The sequence below is a fragment of the Pseudonaja textilis genome, chromosome 1 (assembly GCF_049901715.1).
Source record: "Pseudonaja textilis isolate UNSWEBS1 chromosome 1, rPseTex1.2, whole genome shotgun sequence".
Classification (NCBI taxonomy): domain Eukaryota; kingdom Metazoa; phylum Chordata; class Lepidosauria; order Squamata; family Elapidae; genus Pseudonaja; species Pseudonaja textilis.
In genome coordinates, this window is record NC_141990.1 from 256412818 (window position 1) to 256433772 (window position 20955).

Consider the following 20955-nt stretch of genomic DNA (forward strand, 5'->3'; position numbering starts at 1 on the left):
TTTCTCTGTAAAAAAAATAAATATTGGATATGATGCAAAATATTTTTAATACTTTTATTTTCATGGAAGGAGGATCTACAACAGCAAAAGTGCCTAAGATCTACAAAAATAATAATGTGGTCTTGATTAATGCTCTGTGTATATCGGTGAAAAAAGATAAGCCTTCCTGTAACAGGATCTGTATTAATGAAAAACATCAAAACCACTATCACGCTATCCACCCCAAATCAAAGCCTTCCACCCAGGAAACCATGTTATTTATAATTCTAGCATTCTGAGTGAGAAATAAAAATTTCATCATCCATCCAGTTCTTCTGAACTTAGTTGAACCTTCTAGTTGTATTTCCCTTGCTTTCAGGATAACACAGGCTTATGAGTGATTTGGAATTTCCTTGTTTTGAACATCAATACTGTTGCAGGATGGTTTGTACTAGAGATGGGGAAACTCTGACCTGGAGGTTGAGCTTGGTCTTCCAGACTTTCTATGAAATCCTTACTTGGGCAGTTGCTGTTTCAAGAAGCTGAAATAAATAGTTCTTCTCAGGGTCTTCTTCACTCACATTTGTTACCTAGGAAAAGAAACAGGCAATCAAAGCTTGAGAGGGAGTGAGTATGAATGTGATGTATGTTTAGGTAAAAAGCTGACAAGATGGGTGGTGATTTTGCCCATCTGTTAAGTCCACCTTCATTTCTTTCTCTTCTTCTTTGTCTTTGTTTTATGCCATTTTACTCAGTTAAACACTGATAGTCCTCGATTTACAACAGTTCATTTAGTGACCATTCAAAGTTACAATGGCATTGAAAAAAGCGACCTATGACCATTTTTCACAGTTACAACCTTTGCAGTATCCATATGATCATGTGATCAAAATTCAGATGCTTGGCAGCTGGTTCATACTTACGATGTTTGCAGCATCCCAGAGTCACGTGATCGCCTTTTGTGACCTTCGGACAAGCAAAGTCAATGGGGAAACAAGATTCACTTAACAATCATGTGACTAACAACTGCAGTGATTTGCTTAACAACTGTGTGGCAAGAAGGATCGTAAAATGGAGCAAAACTCACTTAACAAATTTCTTGCTTAGCGACATAAATTTTGGGTACAATTGTAGTCGTAAGTCGAGAACTACCTGTTTAAAATATCAATTGAAAACCAAAACTAATCTTATAAAAACCCAGTGAAATATGTACATCTGCCTTGGTTGCTCTTCTAAAGGCAGAGAAAATGGGATTGTGTTGCCCTGAGCTATGAGTACTGGCAGGAGAAGACCTATGTGCTTACAGTGGACCTACAGTAATAGACATAAAAAGAGCTCTTTGAAACCCTTTTTGATATCTAGCTGAACTATGCATAAATGAAATTATGAGAATTTTGTTTTGTACCAAAACATTCATCCAACTTCATTCTTTTGCAGTGCCTGAATGGAAAAAAAGGATTTCAATTAAACTCTGGTAAGGTGGAGTGTCTGTGGGTAGGCCCCTCTGTACCCAGGGGTTTATCATCTTTGGTCTTAGATGGGGTTGCACTATCCCAGACAGATTGGGTGCATAATTTGAGGGTCTTCCTGGATTCTGGGCTCCTGCTCAAAGAGCAGGTGGAAGTTGTGGCCAGAAAGGCCTTTGCTCAATTTTGTGTTCACTTTTCATTCAATTTTGTGTACACTCTTCATTCAGTCACTCATGCCTTAGTTATTCCCCATTTGGATTATTGCAATGTGCTCTGCAGGGGATTATCCTTGAAAAGTATTTGGAAGCTTCAGTTGGTGCAAAGTACAGCTGTGTGAGTTATACTGGGTGTCCAAAGAATGTAATATCCTCTGCTCCACAAACTGCATTCAGTGTCGGTTTGCTTCTGGGTCCAATTCAAAGTGTGACTTATAAAAACCTACATGGCATAGGGTCAGGCTACCTAAGAAACCAGCTTTGTCCCATCACATCAGTCTGTTCCACCTGGCCAGGCAGGGAAGGTATGTTGTGGACCCATCAGTTAAAGAATTTTGACTGGCGGGGTTTAAGAAGAGCGCCATTGTCCCCATCTGGTTGAATATTCTCCCTCAGAGGTGAGGAAAGCCCCTATGCTCCTGGCCTTCTGGCCTTCTGAAACACACAGCCTTGGGTAGGAAGCCCAAAGGATTCTTGCCTACTTAAAGTTTAAATTTTAACTCTTAAATTTTAATTTTTTATATAATGTTTTAATATTCCCATGTTTTATTCAGTGTTTTACTATATATCACCCAGAATCCCTCCTTTAGGAACATGAAAGGGTATAGCAGTGTGAAATATTAAACAAACTTGAAGGTGGGAGGAAAGAAAGCTTGGGGGGAATTTTGTCTGCCCTTGTACTTCAGCTCTGCAACTATTTAAATCTTCCTTCCTTCCTTCCTTTCTTCCTCCCTCCCTCCCTCCCTCCCTCCGCTGGTCTTATTTTGAGGTAACTGTACGTTTAAGTTGGTTTTCTATGGCCTCCAACATTTTTTTTAACTTTCTGCCCTTGATGTTTACACTTTGTCCATACCCTCAGGAAATATTTAACAGTCAGATCTTCATTGCACACAATATCGTACCATTTTCACATGTGACACATTTTTGCATTGTTGGTGTACACCTAAGCGTGTTTATTACCAAAGCTGAATAGGTTGTGAAAGACTGTCATAAATATTCTGAAGCTGAATGCTCTAGAATTTGAGTCTTGTAAATTCTTGAAGAAAAACTTGCCTACAAATAAATACTGCTATAATTGTTAGTAGAGAAAAGGTAAAGTGCATAGGTAGTCCTTGACTTGTGACCAAAATTGAGCCTGACATTTTGATCATAAGTCATTTTAGTTCTAAGTGGGGTTGCCCCACAGTATACTCAATTTTATGACAATTAAGTGATTCATATGGTCATAAGTCCTAATCCAATTTATCAAACGAGCTTTTTTGCTAGAAAATGGCAAATAAAGTCACAAATTACAATCGCATGACCCCAGATTACTGCAGTTACTCATAAATGTGAGCTGGTTGCCAACACTCAAAATGCAATTATGTGACCCTATGGCTAATGAAGCAGTCATAACTTCAGGAATGGCTTATAAGTATTTTTTCTTTTTTTGAGTTCATCATACCTTTGAACAGTGGCTAAGCAACTGGTTGTGAGGCAAGCATGAAAAAAGAAACAACTAAGTACAGGTAGTTCTTGACTTACAACAGCTCATTTAGTGACCATTCAAAGTTACAACAGCACTGACAAAGTGACTTATGACCACTTTTCATACTTACGACTGTTGCGGCATCCCCATGGTCACCTGATCAGAATTCAGATGCTTGGCAACTCAAGTCGTATTGATGATGGTTGCAGTGTCCTGAGGTCATGTGATTGTGTTTTTCCACTTTCCAGCAAGCAAAGTCAACGAGGAGGCCAGGTTTATTTCACAACCATGTAACTAACTTAACAACTGTGGCAAGAAAGGTTGTAAAATGGGACTTCATTCACTTAACAAATATCTAGCTTAGCAACAGAAATTTTGGGCACAACTTGTAGTCAAAAGTTGAGGATTACCTGTAAGTAAAAATTGTTACAACTGGTACAAATGTACTTAAGGATCTTTATCCTTTATTTTTATATATAGTAAAAGATAATTTCATGACATATACATAAGCTTAACTTTTTCTTTTTGCAGTGATTAATTATAGGAGGGGAAAAAACTGGCAATGGGGAAAATTTTTCCTGAACTGATGTGCTGAGAGGGAGAATTTGATTGCAACTGTGCTTGAAGAAGCAAGGCATAATTGTGTACCACTGTGCCAATGACCAATCAAGTTCTATATTGCTGTTTAATTCAGGGAGGCTGGGCTGGCATTTAATATTTTTATACAGTGGTGAGATTCATAGTTGAGTAAGCTTGTGTTACAGATATACATGTAACCAGAATTGTGTGTTTTTGTATTTCCCCCCCTATTTTTGATGTAGAATGAATGTAGGGATTTTAGTTTTAAAATAATAATTAAAAAGCTGTAAGTTAAGTTATTATTGCCAATGGATTATAAATTAATTTTCCTAAATTTTGTGAAACCATGTGTGAAAGGGATCTGGGGAGGACATAAAATAGATTTGAGAGCTGAATGCCTATCCCTGAATTAACCCAAGACTCTGATGCCTAGTTTGCCTTTAGAATAATATATTGTTCATTTCAAACTTCAGTTGTAATTTAACAAGTCTATAGGAACACTTGCACCTTTTTCTTTGTCAATTATTTACTTTTACAGTACTAAACATGCTATACAGTTAAGTGTTTCTATCAGGATGAAATTGGCTATCTAAGGGAAGGACATTTTCTACCCAATGAAAGTAGAATTTATTGAAGAGAATTTAAGCAAATCTAGAGCCAGCACTTTATTGGATTAGCCTCTTTGTTTTAAGAATCTTTGCTGTGTTTCTAGAGAAGAAAAGCTTATCTGAGATAGTTTTTAAAAAGGAATTTATCTAGTATAAATTCCTTAGGTTATTTGAGGGACCATTTCTTGCCGGTCACATCCACTTTACCCACTAGAGCGGGAAGCAAGGAATGTTGCAGGTTCTGTCCCATAAGGAGGTACATCTGGCAGGACCCAGAAGAAGGGCCTTCTCCATAGTGGCTCCCTCCTTCTGGAACATCATCCTTCTAGAAATTAGACTGACTCCAGCACTGTTTCAGATGGCTCTGAAGTTTTGCCAGTGGGGGTGGGGAAGCCAGAATGGGATGGAGCCCATTAAATGGTTGATTTGAGTGTGTGTTGTCACTGAGGGGAGGGTGGGTTTTCTATTTTATTATTATTTTGTTATTTTACTTTTTATTATTTTAATTTTTCTACGTTGTTTTATTATCTGAAAACCACCTAGAGTCACTATGTGCGAATAGGCAGCTATATAAAATATCAAAATAAAATAAAAATTTAACTTATTGTAATAATCACTAATATTTTGATCTACAATCTTTGTAAAGACTGAAGAAAGCTGGGAAGTACAGAAATCATTGAACAGGCTGCGCATGGGTACAACAAGACCCAGAAACACTCTGAATGCATGGGACTCTGGTAGCTTTTGCCCTTTATGATTGTGGTGATATGCAGACAACAACACATACGTTCTTTCTGTCCTGATCAGTGTACATTTGAGGACCTCATGGCAATGCAACAGAATGCAATTAATGTTGCTAGTTTCTGGGCAACATCTGTTTAACTTGCACATATTTTAATCTTTATTTTATATTTTAAGTTTTATATCATACAGTATGCCTTATATTAATTGTGATGCTTCTGACATGAATAAACAAACATTGACAGTCTTTGGGTTAGACCGAAGTTTAGTCATATTTAGAAGAAGAAATGAATTTTGGGTTGATCATGATCCACTAACTTCTCTTTTATTTGTGCTCACTCTCATCCTGATTCTGGAATATAAATTGCATGTTTGACAAGATGAAAATTCTGTAGAAATATAAAACCTTCCAATTGTACTCATTATTATTATGCTTGATTATGTATTATGTATTTGAAGTAAGATGCAGTATTATCCATATATTGTAAGGTGAGGTTAATGGATAGAAACTGTGGTTGAAACAAGCTTCTTATAAGCTTAAGATGTGAATCAGAAATTTCAGCCCATGATCTTTACTATACTATTTTATATGACAGCTCAGACAATTTTGGAACTGCCTTCTAAGTTCCTACCTACCACTTATTATTAAAAAGATGTACAGACCTAAAATTCCCATTGTCTAGCTTTGACCCCAGAACTACATTTAAAGTCAAAACAAAACCAGTTTGGGTGACCCAAATCCCCTTTGGCATAGTGACAGTCCTAGCAAGTGGGAGTGGCATTGCCTAAATTGTAAAGGAAATTTCCACTGGTAATGATCCAAAAGCTTGGTATAGTATTACCAACTGCAATCTTACTCATTGATATGTAGTGATTTCACAAGGAATAGATTGCAACATTGCTTTACAGTAAGAGAAAAATTCTGCGCCTTTGACAATTTTCAGCAATTCTTCATTAGATCCAGAGGGGCCTTAATGAAAGGCCTGGGCCTGCTTTTCTCAGTGTTCCTTAAATAATGTGGGATTTTTCCTAACAGGATAGGTTGTACTGTCAGTACTTAGATGGTTAAGCATGTTGCAGTGTAAAAAATCCTTAAGAGGTAGCTACATTCAGTCTGGATAAAACCCTTTGAACAAAATAAATGGCATAGCTTGTTTTATATAAGTAGGTAGGTAGATAGATAGATAAATAGATAGATATAGCATTCCTCTTCCTTACTTCCTTTCTTTTTATATGCCCTGATTTCTAGACACTTATTACAAACATGAGTTTCTAAGCCAGTCTTCTTTCTGTTTTTTCCAAAGGATTCTAAATACTGGCATATTAACATAAAAAAAAAAAAACATCTCTTTAGGATGAAGTTAAAATGAAAGAGGAGATTTTTTTTACAATTAATTAAACAATCTCAGAATAGTGGTGATGGGAAGAGGAAGTTTATTTTGATGCAACAGAAGGCAAGTGAGCTTGCATTACGACCAGTCTGTTACATACTGTAGTTTGTATAACATGTTCAAACCTCAATTTGTCTTTGTTGTTTTCACTTTTGACAGGCTGAATTCTGATTCCTGAGGAAACAGAAGCATCTTCCAAGCCAGTTAACCTCAATATCCTCATGCAAATCCTTTTCCTCATCCCCTTCTGTCTAAACTGATGACGTGGACTCCATCATAGCTCAAGCTTTCCAATTTTAGAAGATGGGCTCCTTCCGAAAACCCCGGCCACGTTTCATGAGCTCCCCAGTGCTGAGTGATTTGCCACGATTCCTGGCAGCTCGACAATCTCTGCAGTTCAGATCTAACTCTGCCTGGAACAGGTGAGAAACATCCAGTCAGTGTATAGCTAATGTCTTGAGTCTTGGAGTTAGAGGGTAAAAAGTTGCTTCAGATTGTGCAGGGTCTCTCACATGATAGTTCTTTAAAGCAGGAGGTGTCTTTCAGGGATGATGTGGTTGTACATTGTAGCTGCAGCATATTCTGGAAAAAGAATATGGAATTTGGCATTTAGGAATTGGAATTGTCCACAGGGATGATGTGTGTACTCAATAAACATTTTTCCTCTTGTACCCAGAATATTTCAGAGCCCTTTTATCCTTATAATACTCTTCTTCGCCATTACTGGATTTCTCTGTGTCTTTGAGTTCACAAACTATCTGTGCAATTCAGTGGATATCTCACCAATTGTATGTATCTTGTGGGAGTGGAACATTTTCCTAAATTGGTGTGCAAAGAAAAAGATATTGGATTAAATGTGGTTTAAAGTTTTCACAAATGCCTCAAGGGAGTGACTGAGTAATCAATCTATTTTTGTGAGATAAGATGTTGTGAGACAATATTCTTACAGGGATTTTTTTTTCACACTAGAGAGAATTCTGTGTAGGTGTGTCTACGTGATTTTAAAGATTTTAAAGTTACAAAAAATGTCTTGGAGTATGTATTGAAGATGATTTGATGGCTACAGTTCATTCTACTTTTATTGGTTGATTAACTTGTCAAATTATGATTTAAAATTCTGCAAGAAGAAATAATTCCAAACATAGTTTGTTGATTCAGATGTAATGGTTATCAATGTAGCGGTTAGAGAGGAAAAAAAGCGAGCTCCCTCAAGGACATTTCTCATTGTATCAAACAGTGATTCTATGCTGTACAACATCTACTTATGGCCACAATTGGGCCCAGAATCTTAGTCATTAAATAAAATGGTCATTAAGCAAGATATCATTTCATTCAATGACCACAGTCCTAGTTCTTTCAGTTGTGATTGTTAAGCATCTTTGCAGGTTGTTAAATAGATGCTGGAGAAAGGGCTTGGACCTCCCTCTACACTGGGAGAGCCAGGCACTCTCATTATCCCACCATGCCCAGGTCCATTTACTTTTGCATTCTGCAGCTGCTGATTACTGAGGTCACTTGCTCCATCCTGCAAGTGGACCCCATTCTTGTGATCGTTCTCCAACTTGGCAACTTTACGACTTGTGGACTTTAACTCCTAGAATTCCTCAGCCAGCAAACACCAAGGTTGGAGACTCCTAGTTCAGAAGGCTCCCTCTCCAAAATTCCCAGTTTGGAGAAGGGACCTTCCAAATGATCTTGAGAACAATGGCATTTGCTGGCTTTTTTTTGCCAGATGTGAGATTTGTTCCTCCTGTGCATGCATGGATTTTGCCTCAGTGTATGGAAGGAAGGGTGCACTGGGGGAACGAACCTAAAATCCTCCATCCTCCCCTGCATATCCTTCCCTGCTGGCTTTCCCATTGACTTTCTGGGGAAGCCAACAGAGAAAATTGCAAATGGCAATCACATGACAAGACAATTGACATATGTTTGTAAATGCAAACATATTACCAAAAGCCTGAAATGCAATCATATGACTGCAGGGAAGGGGGACAGCATGACCATTTGCCAAGCTATCATAAATGTACCTATTAAACTACCGTAAGTTGAGGACTACCTCTATGTGAATTATCATGAGATCAGTGACTAGAAGCACAGTCCTATTTAAATGCCTGCAGTTAATGGTGCAGAGAGCATTTACAAATTGTTGCAGACAGCAGTGATTGATTGTGCTTTCATCTCTCCCTCAACTCCACACCACATGGTCCTAGTGAGAACTGTAATTGGTTTGAAAGTGGATAGTTTGTACAAATATATTTATAGATAACTGGATTAGTGAAGAAACTAGCAAAGATGTCCTTATTTTCTTGAATTCTGTTACCTTGGTAAACATTTTTTCATTTATTTTTATGGGAGGGAAATCCTGGGTTAATTCAGAGACTGTTCCACAGTGATTTGGCCATGCAGTTCTGCAGAGATAAGTTTTTGCATCTTGTGAAACATACATAACACTCTGTCTCTTTTTTCTTTCTTTTATAAGAATGTATTCTTTTGTGGTATGCAGTGAAGCAAACTGTTTTAATTTCTGGCCTTTGTGTATGCTTGGAGAAGTCAGAATACACAACGGCCAAAATTTCCAGAGTTGATTTTAGTTTCCAAAGAAGATGATGCAATACTCATGGCAGTTCTCTGAATAAGAGCTGCATAAGGGCAGAAGGAAACAGCGGTGCATTTAATTTTGGCTAGCACCTGCTTGTATTAGTTTCTTGATATCTGTATAATTATATTTCTCTCCACAGCCGTGGGCAAAGGAGCCTAATGATTCCATGGGGGGTGGAATGCAGAAGTCATTTAAGGGCAATTAATCTCCTTCTCTACTCGCTGATATATTTACACGGTTCTTGACTGCCATTTCATTGCTTTGTGTAAATCAGGCGATGACATTCATTATTTATGACTGCCCTAACCTTCTCCTTCTGTTTGGCAGTGTTCAAACAGCAGTGATCAATGTGTTCAAAGGAGGAGGCTTGCAAAACAATGAACTCTACATCCTCAATGAAAATGTCAGGTATGTGGATTTAACTGAACTGGATTCAACAGCTTTCACATGTTGGAGCAAAAGTAGTTCTGAAAGTGTTGTACTGTGGCAATAGCTTGTGCGTTGGATTCTTCTTTTATTGGCACAGTAAAGGAGACTGAACTATGAACTCTTTTTATGATGCTAAAGCAGTGCAGAAATTCACAAGAGTAAAAAAGATAATATATAAATGGGTTTAGGTCCTTATTCTTCTTGTTACCAGGTGATTTCTCATAGTAGCAGTGGCAGTAATGGATGGTAGAAATCAGAATTTTGCCCAGTTCCTCCTCCAGCAAATTCTTTACATGCTACCATCATAGTTAAGAAGTGGCTATCAAAAAGGGTATTTTTTCAGCTTCCCTCTGTCATCATAATATTAAAGGAACTCAGGACTGGGAAACTTATCACCTGTAAGAATGGCTTATTGGTGGTTGACTGGGCTGTTGCTGTGGTAGATACACGTGCTTTGTATTCTTAGCAGACAGAGCCATGATGCTATGTGATGGAGCCATTTGCATGTAAGCAGGACAGAGATGGTTTTCTCTTGAATTTTTGCAAGGAGTTTGAGGGGTTTTCTTTCCCTGTCACTATATAATATATGTGAGGTAAGAAATGAGTAAGTTGCACTTTCTGGGGCAAAGATTTAATTGAGGGTGAGAAAGGTTCTGTTTGATTTTCTCTGAGTTGATTGAGTTGAGTGAGGTGCTGCATGAATGCTGCTGCTTTGTAAGGTTATGCTCTAAATAAGTGGCATAATAGAAAAGAATTTGCCTTGAACGGGGTTTCTCCCAGACAGGTCTATGCCTCTGCTTTTTCTTTAAAAAAAAGTTGTGAGGTGTTACAGATGCATCTGCTTTGATGGTTGGTGGTTTTGGAAGTGGGATGCAGTAGGTCTGCTCTTCAAAATCTGGATGGAATCATATTTAGGTACTGAATTTGTGTATATGAAAGAGAAGAGGTGAAAAAGCATGTGTGTCAGAGAGATCACTATGCGGTAGGTGTAGAATGTTGCAGATTTCAGTGTTCAATTGGAAATATCTTTGCAAGTCACAGAAATTTGAATAATAATGAAAACAGGCACAGATCATGCATTGAATTTATTTGAATGGTCTGGTCAGATGTATGAGCACAAAAAAGATTAATGCCTTGGTGGAGCCTGTTTTGTGTTGTGGTTAAGGCACCAGATTAGAAAACAGGAGACCATGAGTTCTTCATGCCTTAGCAAAGAAGTGTCAAGCTTTATTTCATTGAGGGCCACATCAGCATTGTGTTTGAACTTCGGGGGACAGGGGGGCAGAGGCGCATGGCCAGGGTGGGCTTGGCCATCTTGACATTACTCGTGTTGGGTGCACGCGGCCCTCCCAGGCTCCATTTTTGCTGGCAGAGGTACCACAAGCTGGTCCTTCGCTGTTTCCAGGATGGCTTTGTGGGCCAGATCTAAGCACATTTCAGGCCGGATTTGGCATGCAGGCCTTGAGTTTGACATCCCTGTCTTAGCACAAAGCCAGCTGGGTAGCCTTGAGCCACTCATTCTCTCTCCGCTCTAAGAAGAAGGTAATGGTAAGCCATTTTTGAAAACCTTGCCAAGAATACCGCAGGGACTTATCCAAGTAGTCATCAAGAATCAACAATGACTTTAAGGCACAAAAAAACAAAAACAAAGGCATGGCAATAGGTAAGAGTTTTCTCTAGGAAATGGAAACAAACATTAGTTTGATTATAGCTTGAAATCTGATAAACACATAGAATGATCTCCTTCCCCCCCCACTTTCGTCTTTAAATTCCATGAACTTGTTTAAACATTGTCAAGACCAAGAAAGTTAAAATGTTTTGACAAAAAGTTATTGGTATCCTCCATGCTTCTGATTGATAAGTACTCAGTGAATTAATTAAGAACAGCTCTGACATTTTCTTCAGTAGCACAGATTTATGTGACTGATTTAAAAACATCTGGTTAAAGCATGCAGTTTTGGCCATAAGATCTTTTGAAAATAAAAATGAAGCCTTCATAAAGTTTTTTTTTTTTGCTTTTTGTATCATCTCAATAAGATACCCTTTTTCATGCTCTGACAAATGGCTTTGTAGGTTTCTTCTGAAATCAGACCTTTCATTCTTTTTTTTTTTTGTAAATTTTATTTGAGTTTTCGCAAAAGGAAACACAATTAAAACATCTTTTTTGAAAGCAGCATAATCCCGGGATACATTTCTTCGTGCAGACACAATTTCAGATTCATGCTCATTTTTATATTCTATTCCATATCTTATTACAATTTTACATTTTCTACATAGCTTCTCCCCTCTTTTAATTTCCTCAATTTTATTATATTTATTTCATCTCAATTCAAATCATTATATTTATATTTTTTGTCTGTCCTGTTTCAATTGTCTATTATCTTTTCTCATTAAACAAAATTTCTCCTGTAGTTACTGATTGGAGTATGATGCCTTTATATCTTTCCCCTAAAGTTATAACACTCAATATAATACATAGCTTCCATTCAGATTCTGTTTGGTACATTCTTAAACTACACAATATTCTTATAAAAAAGAAAAAAAATATAAATGTATATAATTAAAACAACATTCCATTCCAATTCAATTCTATCATTAATATTAAAATTCATTAAAGTCTTAAGATTTTTCACGTGACTTTTCAATTAAATATCATGCCTCTATGGGAACTATTATTAGCTTTCCATAATCAATTCCCCCCCTGTTCACTTATATTTTATAAAACATTGACTAATTAAAGTGTTCCCATTCCTTCCTAATTCAATTTTCTCATTTATTTTATTTCATTTACTTTATTCACAGACATTTCACTAAGTTACACTAGCCATTGTATCCCTCATTCTAATCATATGTTGTTTCCAATTTTCTAAAGTTATTTCTATTTCAAATATAACAACACAATCTCATGTACAGAATCCCCCTTTCAGTTAAATTTTTACCCATTATCTCTAAATAGGTCCTGTTTCTTTATATCTTGCTCCAGACCTTTGTGACTTCTTTTCCTTTCCTTCTTCCCTCTCTTCTTCTCCCTCCCCTTTTTACCCCTTTGTCTCTCTACCTCTACTTCCCTCTTCTGTATTCCCCTCTTCTATTGTTTTCCAGTATTATACTTATTTTTTGAATTATTTTTCTTTTCTTTGGTTGTTTTTTTAAATCTTAAGTTCGCCATCCTCTTTTCCCCCTTTCCTTTTTCTTCCCCACATAGAGTTACTTGTTCATTAAAGATGGCTTCTTCTTTGTCCTAGTCTTCTTGTTTTGCAGTCTTTTCTTGTTCTTTCTCATAGTTCTAAATCTCCATTTCTAAGAATTGAAAAAAGGAACCCCTCCCTTCTTGTGCCTCTTCTTTGTACTTTTTAAGTTCCATTTTCAATTCATCGAAAAGTGATGCCATTGTAAAAAAATTTAAACAACCACCCAATTGATTTTAGTCATTCAAATATAATAGCCAAAAATCCAAAAATCACCAAGTAATCCAAATACACACAAACTGTTTCTTTTTGTTCTTTCTTTTTTTCCCCACTTTCTCTTCCTGGGGTTACTATTTAGTTGCAAAGTTTCAGTTAAAATGTATCTTTTAGAAGTCTTATTGAAATTTTACTTTAAAATTTTACTTTTAAAGTCCAGGCAGTCTCCTCCCTCTTCCAGATCCTGCCCTTATTCTTTTTCTCTCCCTTCCTACTTATAGAAGAAAAAGTTTTTAATGTCCAGAAATCTTCATTGTCCCTTTGGCATTTAGTTATATTTTCAGCTTAATTGCCTGCTGATGCCAAAGCGGATTTTTCCAACTTCTTTTTCTTAATTGTCAATATAAGGAAGGAGAGAGAAGAAAAAAAAAAAGGCAAACCTTTCCCTTTTCACTTTCTTTCGCTGCTTCCGACTCTTCTTTGGGAGCGATGTTATTTCTTGTAAAATTTAAATTTCAGGGTACCTTAGTTATTGCTTTTTCAACTTAGCCTAGTGAGCCAAACTTTCACTTCTTATCTACCTCCTGCATGTTCTTTTCTGGTTGAGTACTTCTTTGAGGTGGCCATTTCTGACCACCGCTCCTACCGCCTTCGGGAAAGGGAGTTTGACCAGCTGAGGAGGAGAGATGCGGCTCTCCTTGACCCTGCTGGCAGTCTCCCCCTTCTTCACCACCCCTGTGGGGTGGCTTAGCCCCCAAACCAGCCGGCTAGGGCCGCTTCAGCAGCGAGCCCAGGCAGAAACCGTGCACAATCGTGGATTCCTGTCTGTCGCCGAAGCCCTTCAAACCGGAAGAGACCTTTCAGTCTTATGGATAAAAATCTTACTGCTTTAATGCATACTTTAAATAAGACGCTTGGATAGAAAAATTGTTGTTAATAGCAGCATATTCATTTTTTTTCTTTGTAAATGCAATATTTGTTTCTCTAGCTATGCAACTGCCTTCCACGTGTATAAGCAATTGCATATAACTAGCTTGCTTGTGTAGAAGAGGCAGAAATTTCTATTGGATCAATCAGCTGTCAACAAAACCACCAATTGCACATCTTTTAGCATAACTTCCAGAAGGATAAATGTATTGGCACATCACATCAAATTTGTGCTTTTCATTTTGAAGACAAATGAATTTTGTTATGTGGATTAAAGTTCAATTGATGCATTAACTAAATTGGGCTCCAGATCACAAAATCCTACGTTTAATAAAGCTTACTTTGCAAGGATGCCTGATTAGGTTTGTTCAGTAGATTGGTTAATTGCTGGAGTGAGAAAATGAATAGCAAACGTATTGGGCGAATGCCTGGAAGGGTTTGATCATACAGGATTAGGGAAGAAATTGGTGGTTTTAGTTTACATAAGCTTAGAAAGCAAATTTGTTAGTGCAGTGAATGGGATAATTTAAAAAGGAGGAAAGAAATAACATTGTGGAAGAATGGCTGCCCATAATTTGAGAAGCACTATGGGGTGGAAATTGAGGGCAGGAATTCAGAATTCTTACAAATCTCATGTATTGAATTAATGTTGGTACTATAAATTACTGGGTGCAGCAAGGAGAAAAGTGATGTCTCAATCTCAACTTCATGACAAACTGTAATGGGAAGGTTGTGTCATAGTAGTAATATACTACTGCAAAATGATTTCTAAATTATTATTTTGAAGTCGTAAGATGGGGTTTATTTGAATGTTCCATGGGTTCATCCTGTCCTTTCTTTTCAGATATTCAAAATCAGTTACACCTCAATTCTGCTTGAAAAGATTCAGATTTAAAAAGCAATATTATAGTGATTTGCTTTGTTGAAATTGGAATTGTGTAATGTTTGTCATTGATCAGAAAATGACAAGGGTTTTCTGAACTGGAATGTTGCTGAAAATGTTTCTCTTCTAGCATGGTGATTGAACCTTGTCTTACAGATTTTTGTAAGGTTTGAAAAGGTCTCTTCATGATTATTAGACATTAAATGTGTGTGGGATGGGACATCAAAGCATTACAACTTAACCTGACAGGAAAAAGTAGAAATCTTGGTTTTGCTTTGCTTTCCAGCCCACTCAAAAATAATATCTAGGAATGCAGGAGATGGTCAAATCAGATCTTACCTTCTTTAGAAATTAAACTTGTTCTTCTTTGGCAGGAGTTAAGTTTGAAGACAAAAGTCTTTTGATCAAATTCTTGCTATAAAGTTTGTCTCATACAAATAAGTATTTCTAATTCAGATAGTTAATGGCTACAAAGAATGCACTGTCAGAATATGATTCTAAATGATTCATGCGTGTGGGATAAATCAGATTAAAAACAAATTAAGCTGGCTTTGGTTAAATGTAATGTTATACCAACTAACAGTTTGGTGTTCCATTAACTTAGGACTCTTTGTCAACTACCAAATGTGTCATGGGAAAACATGAAAGAAATAAAATTAAACAATACATAATAAGTCTCAAAGTATCTTATTAGTCACTTATGCATTTAGAGTTCAGTAAATATCTATTTTCTGTTATATTTTCTGGAAATGTTTTCATGAGAAGTGATCCATTTCTTTCCAGGCAGCTGTTGAAGAGTGAGCTTGGATCCTTCATCACAGACTATTTTCAGGTAACATTTAATTCTTAAGTGGAGAGATGAAACAATGAAATTGGACTATCTTTTGGTTCAGTCTTTATGCTCATTTTCTTTTTTCTTGTCCTTTTTAAGTAGCTGCAAGTTCTTAGATTTTGAATAGAAAGCTAGAAACTGTTTTGGCCAACATAGCATAATAGCAAAGGTTCAAACAAAGCTGGACAACCTTATCACAGAACTTCAAATTGATATAGTATTTCTTTTCTTAAAACTGTAGGATTGTATTACATAAAAACGCCCCATTTAAGTGGCTAATACTATGGGAATGATGCTTTTTTTTTAAAAAAAAACCTCTTGAACAACTGGAAAGTGGGTTTCGGAAAAAGGGTTACAGCTAGGGAATTTTCTCCGCTTCTGGCCTCAAAACCCCCTCTTTACCCCCGTGCACGGGTGTATGTGTTGCTTAAGTTACAATGCTCACAACTCATGTTTCTCTTCTCCACATTCCATTCATCATTCTCCTTGCAAAACTTAAAAGTGTGCTTCAATGCCTTATGAACATTTGGGATAAATAATATAATCAAGATCTTTTTAGATAATGGCTGTTAATCCAAGATTACCCGCTTCCCCTAGAGCAGTGGCCCCCAACCTTTTGGGCACCAGGGTCCACTTCTATGGAGTGAGTTTTTTCCGTAGACCAAAAGGGGCATGGTTTTGTGTGCTGCCTGCATCCCACGGAGGGGTCTTCGCTTTATTGTGCGGACCGGTTTCTGGCATGCTGCGGACCGGTGCCAGTCTAGGGAACCAAGGTTGGGGATCTCTGCCCTAAAAGACTCTGAAGCACCCTTGAACATTATAAAATCAAAAATAATAAAGAGATTTGATAATAAGGCATCATGAAGATGTTTCCACAATCACAGTCTTTGAAGATATTCCACCTTTCAATAAATATTCAACTGACGGTTTAATATTTCCTTATCAGAAATACTTTATGTGATCTCTTGTACAGTAGGGATAATGCATTTCCCCAAATTGATTAAGATGGTCCACTTCAATGATCACTGAGAAGGGACCATCCTTGACAATAGCTTCCTTTGATGAGTTTTCGTTCCTAGGGATTCATGCTATGATGCTTAGCCCTTCCCCACCTTTTTGAAAAAAGCTACCTAAGCAATGACATAAGATGTACAGTGCAAATACCCATTCTTAGCACTTAAATGTGGAATGCATGTTAACCCACATAGCTGTCAACCCACATAGTTCCAGCATGCACTAAAATATGTTATGTCTTTGAAACACATGAACAGAAATCTCATTTAATAAGCCTGAATAGTCTGTAGAGCAACAATAATTCAAACACTGGAGTTGAGGAAATGCATGAGTCAGAGTGAAATTATTATGTATCTTTTAACTGATAAACAGCCCTCCGAGATCTTAATCTTAACCACAGAAAAAGTTTGGGTCTTGTCTACAAGAATCCAAAAAAATGTGTGCACAAATTCACGGCTATCATTACTGTAGAAAACAGCCTCATTAGTGAAAATGAAACTTTTGAAACCAAATTATGAATAGGATTTTTCTTTCGTCCACCTCTATATTGGGGACCTGTTAGATTTCCCAGAAGTAACCACAAGGATTTCTAAAAAGAAAGACTAACTTATAATTTCTTCTTTATCCTCAATTCAGTGTACGCTATTATAATACATTTCTTGTAATAGCAATAACTTATGCAATATTGGCTCAAAGGTTATGTTTATATAGTTTGTGCAATACACTTATTTGGTACACACACACACACACACACACACACAATTGACACAAAGTTTTCACACACACACACTGAATTTCACTGTATTTTATTCTTTCTTGTCCCAGAAACAGAAAAAAACCCTATACAATTCATAACCTTCCTACTTACTACTGCATACTAGGTAATGAAATAAAAATAACTGGAGATCGTAATTCCAAGCAATATCTTATAGTGTGCCATTTTGTAGCACAAATTTAAACCAGCCCTATTCAGGTCAAGTGAATGTCATGATAGCAAATTAATAACTAAATATTTTAGTAGATTCATTAGTGAGAGCCAACTTTAACTGGCCAGATTAAAGGTTTCAAACATTCATTAGTACTTGATTCTAGTGCACCTAATGGCATAAAAACAAAATGTTATTTCCCCAATGACTTGTTGCTGTAATTTAGACTCTGCTTACTTCTAGATTTTTTTTTTCAAAAATAAGTCACCTATAACAATAATAGAATAAACACTGAACAATAAATCAGCATTGTTGAAAATCATGGCTGATGATGAATGACACGCTGGTGAATTTCAACTTATTCACTATTCCTCTAGCTTGAATTGTTAAATAAATCTGGAATAATTTATTGGCACATCAATTGGACTAGAGATATTTTGGCTGTTGGTCTCCATATAAGCCATAATTTGTAAATGAAAAAAGAGCCATGGTTTATAATACTGGCTTGTAAGCAGTGAAATAAAGCCAACATTTCTGATGCAGGCAATATGCTGAAGGGATTTGTTTGACCTCTTGTATTAATTGGGAGGAATGAAACATAATTAATGAGCCAAGTATATGAGCAGATCAACTACAGTGAGGATTCTCCAGAATTCTGGTTCATTCTATGTGAAAATGGCCAGTGTTTAGAAATATTAGTTCTTTTTTCAGCATAAAATAATGGAATTGGGCCAATAGAACTAAGATTCAGCCCATTCAGAACATCAATCCTAATATTTTCTCTTATCTCTGGGAACAAAAGTACACAACCCAGATCTTACACAAATATAATAGGTCTAATGAAAAGATGGTACTTGACTTCAGTAAGCAGTAAAATTGACTGAAATTGTGGAATGATGTAATAGTAAACCATGATATATGGTTATAAGCATGAATGGACATAAGTTTGAAGCTTTTGCAGATAAGGGGAAAAGAATGTTAGTTTGGAGTTGCAGTCATTATAGTTTACTTAAAATTCCCTGGTTCATGGTTTGATTTTGGCTCACAGTGACTATAGTTTGCTATTATGTTTGAACTGAACTGCTTATTTGGGGAGCTGATAACTTTGTACAAAAAAAAACCCATATAAAAATAATTTCTCTCACAAATGTTTTCTTCTATCGTGAGTTAGGTGGACTGAAACCTCATTTTTATTAAACATTCTTAAAGATCTACTTTCTATTTATACCTGCCCTAATCTTAGCTGTAAAGGAGAGTTTAATAACAAATTTGAGAACTGGAATCTCATCTTAGAAATTTGAACTTAATCTGAGTGAGAGAGGCATTTTCTTTTTTCTACTACTTTAGGTAGAGTTTTTTTATAATGAAAATATTTCAAATTGAGTTACAAACAGCTCACATTGTGAGATATTGTTTTTTCCAAGTTTAATTCTATTTTTAGGAAAAAATACTTGAGTGTTGGTTATGGAAATTCGTATGATTAGCACTGCACAACCTATATTTTTAATGCTATCATCCAGTTTAATGTCATTTTACATCTGTATATGCAGATTTAAAACTTCCTTTAATTCTTCCAACTTATTTACAAAGTGGTTCCTCAGGGAACAAAAGTTGAGTTTACCCATTAACTGTCCTAGTTATTTTTTGGATAAATGGTGGCAATAGGAAACCCTGTTTTTTTTACATTTTATTGTTCAAAGTTGCACATATCTCTGATAGGCAGTGAACTTTTCAGCTAAATCACTGACATCTGGAACATGATATCCAGAAGAAAAGTAAAGTGTTATAAGTTACTAGTTACTGTTCCTCATATGCTGGAATAATGTGTAAAGAGATTCTTGATATCTTGTTATTTAACAATCTGGAAATTACCTGGTTGCTTAGTCTTTACATGCAACAGAAAGTTTCAAATGATAAGCTTCATGTATTCTATTAAACTAAGGGATTTTTTTTAATCAAGTGGCTTACATTTCACACTGACTACCTAATAAATATATGGTAATACAACTTCAGAACTTAAGGTTTATTCAGTAATTCAGTTAACCATACTATAGGTGAAACTCGAAAAATTAGAATATCGTGCAAAAGTTCATTTATTTCAGTAATGCAACTTAAAAGGTGAACTTAATATATGAGATAGACTCATTACATGCAAAGCAAGATAGTTCAAGCTGTGATGTGTTCATAATTGAGATGATTATGGCTTACAACTCATGAAAACCCCAAATCCACAATCTCAGAAAATTAGACTATTGTGAAAAGGTTCAATATTCTAGGCTCAAAGTGTCCCACTCTAATCAGCTAATTAAGCCATAACACCTGCAAAGGTTCCTGAGCCTTTAAATGGTCTCTCAGTCTGGTTCAGTAGGAATCACAGTCATGGGAAAGACTGCTGATCTAACAGTTGTGCAGAAAACCATCACTGACACCCTCCATAAGGAGGGAAAGCCTCAAAAGGTAATTGCAAAAGAAGTTGGATGTTCCCAAAGTGCTGTATCAAAGCATATTAATAGAAAGTTATGTAGAAGGGAAAAGTGTGGAAGAAAAAGGTGCACAAACAGCAGGGATGACTGCAGCCTGGAGAGGATTGTAAGGAAAAGGCCATTCAAAAGTGTTGGGAACTTTCACAAGGAGTGGACTGAGGCTGGAGTTAGTGCATCAAGAACCACCACACAGACGGATCTTGGACATGGGCTTCAAATGTCATATTCCTCTTGTCAGGCTTCTCCTGCACAACAAACAACGTTAGAAGTATCTTACTGGGCTAAAGAAAAACAGACCTGGTCTGTTGCTCAGTAGTCCAAAGTCCTCTTTTCTGATGAAAGCAACTTTTGCATCTCATTTGGAAACCAAGGACCCAGAGTCTGGAGGAAGAATGGAGAGGCACACACTGCAAGATGCTTGAAATCCAGTGTGGAGTTTCCACAGTCTCTGTTGATTTGGGGAGCCATGTCATCTGCTGGCGATGGTCCACTGTGCTTCATTAAGTCCAGGGTCAACACAGCTGTGTACCAGGAGATTTTGGAGCACTTCATGCTTCCTTCCATAGATGAGCTTTAGGGGGATGCTGACTTCATTTTCCAGCAGGATTTGGCACCTGCCCACACTGCCAAAAGCACCAAAACCTGGTTCAATGACCATGGGATTACTGTGCTTGATTGGCCAGCAAACTCGCCTGACCTGAACCCCATAGAGAATCTATGGGGCATTGCCAAGCGAAAGGTGAGAGACATGAGACCGAACAATGCAAAAGAGCTGAAGGCTGCTATTGAAGCATCCTGGTCTTCAATAACACCTCAGCAGTGCCACAGGTTGATAGCTTTCATGCCACGCCGCATTGAGGCAGTAATTGCTGCAAAAGGGGCCCAAACCAAGTATTGAGTTCATGCTTATACTTTGGAAGAGGTCCGATATTATTCTATGTACAATCCTTGTTTTATTGATTGCATGTAATATTCTAATTTTCTGTGATTGGGGATTTGGGGTTTTCA

General features: G+C 36.9%; 1 protein-coding gene across 4 annotated transcripts in view; it reads left to right on the forward strand.

Annotated features, from left to right (window-relative positions):
• Nucleotides 1-20955, forward strand: part of PRR5L (proline rich 5 like) — a 66990-nt gene that overhangs the window by 17208 nt on the left and 28827 nt on the right. For 3 of the 4 annotated variants that reach the window (XM_087921381.1, XM_087921382.1, XM_087921384.1), the window contains 3 exons: nt 6610-6872; nt 9377-9457; nt 15476-15524. In XM_087921381.1, the coding sequence (XP_087777507.1) occupies nt 6754-6872; nt 9377-9457; nt 15476-15524 (249 nt within the window). In that variant the 5' untranslated portion in view covers nt 6610-6753. Of the gene's footprint in view, nt 1-1416; nt 1454-6609; nt 6873-9376; nt 9458-15475; nt 15525-20955 lie in introns of all 4 variants that reach the window. The other variant, XM_087921383.1, reaches the window with a different exon arrangement.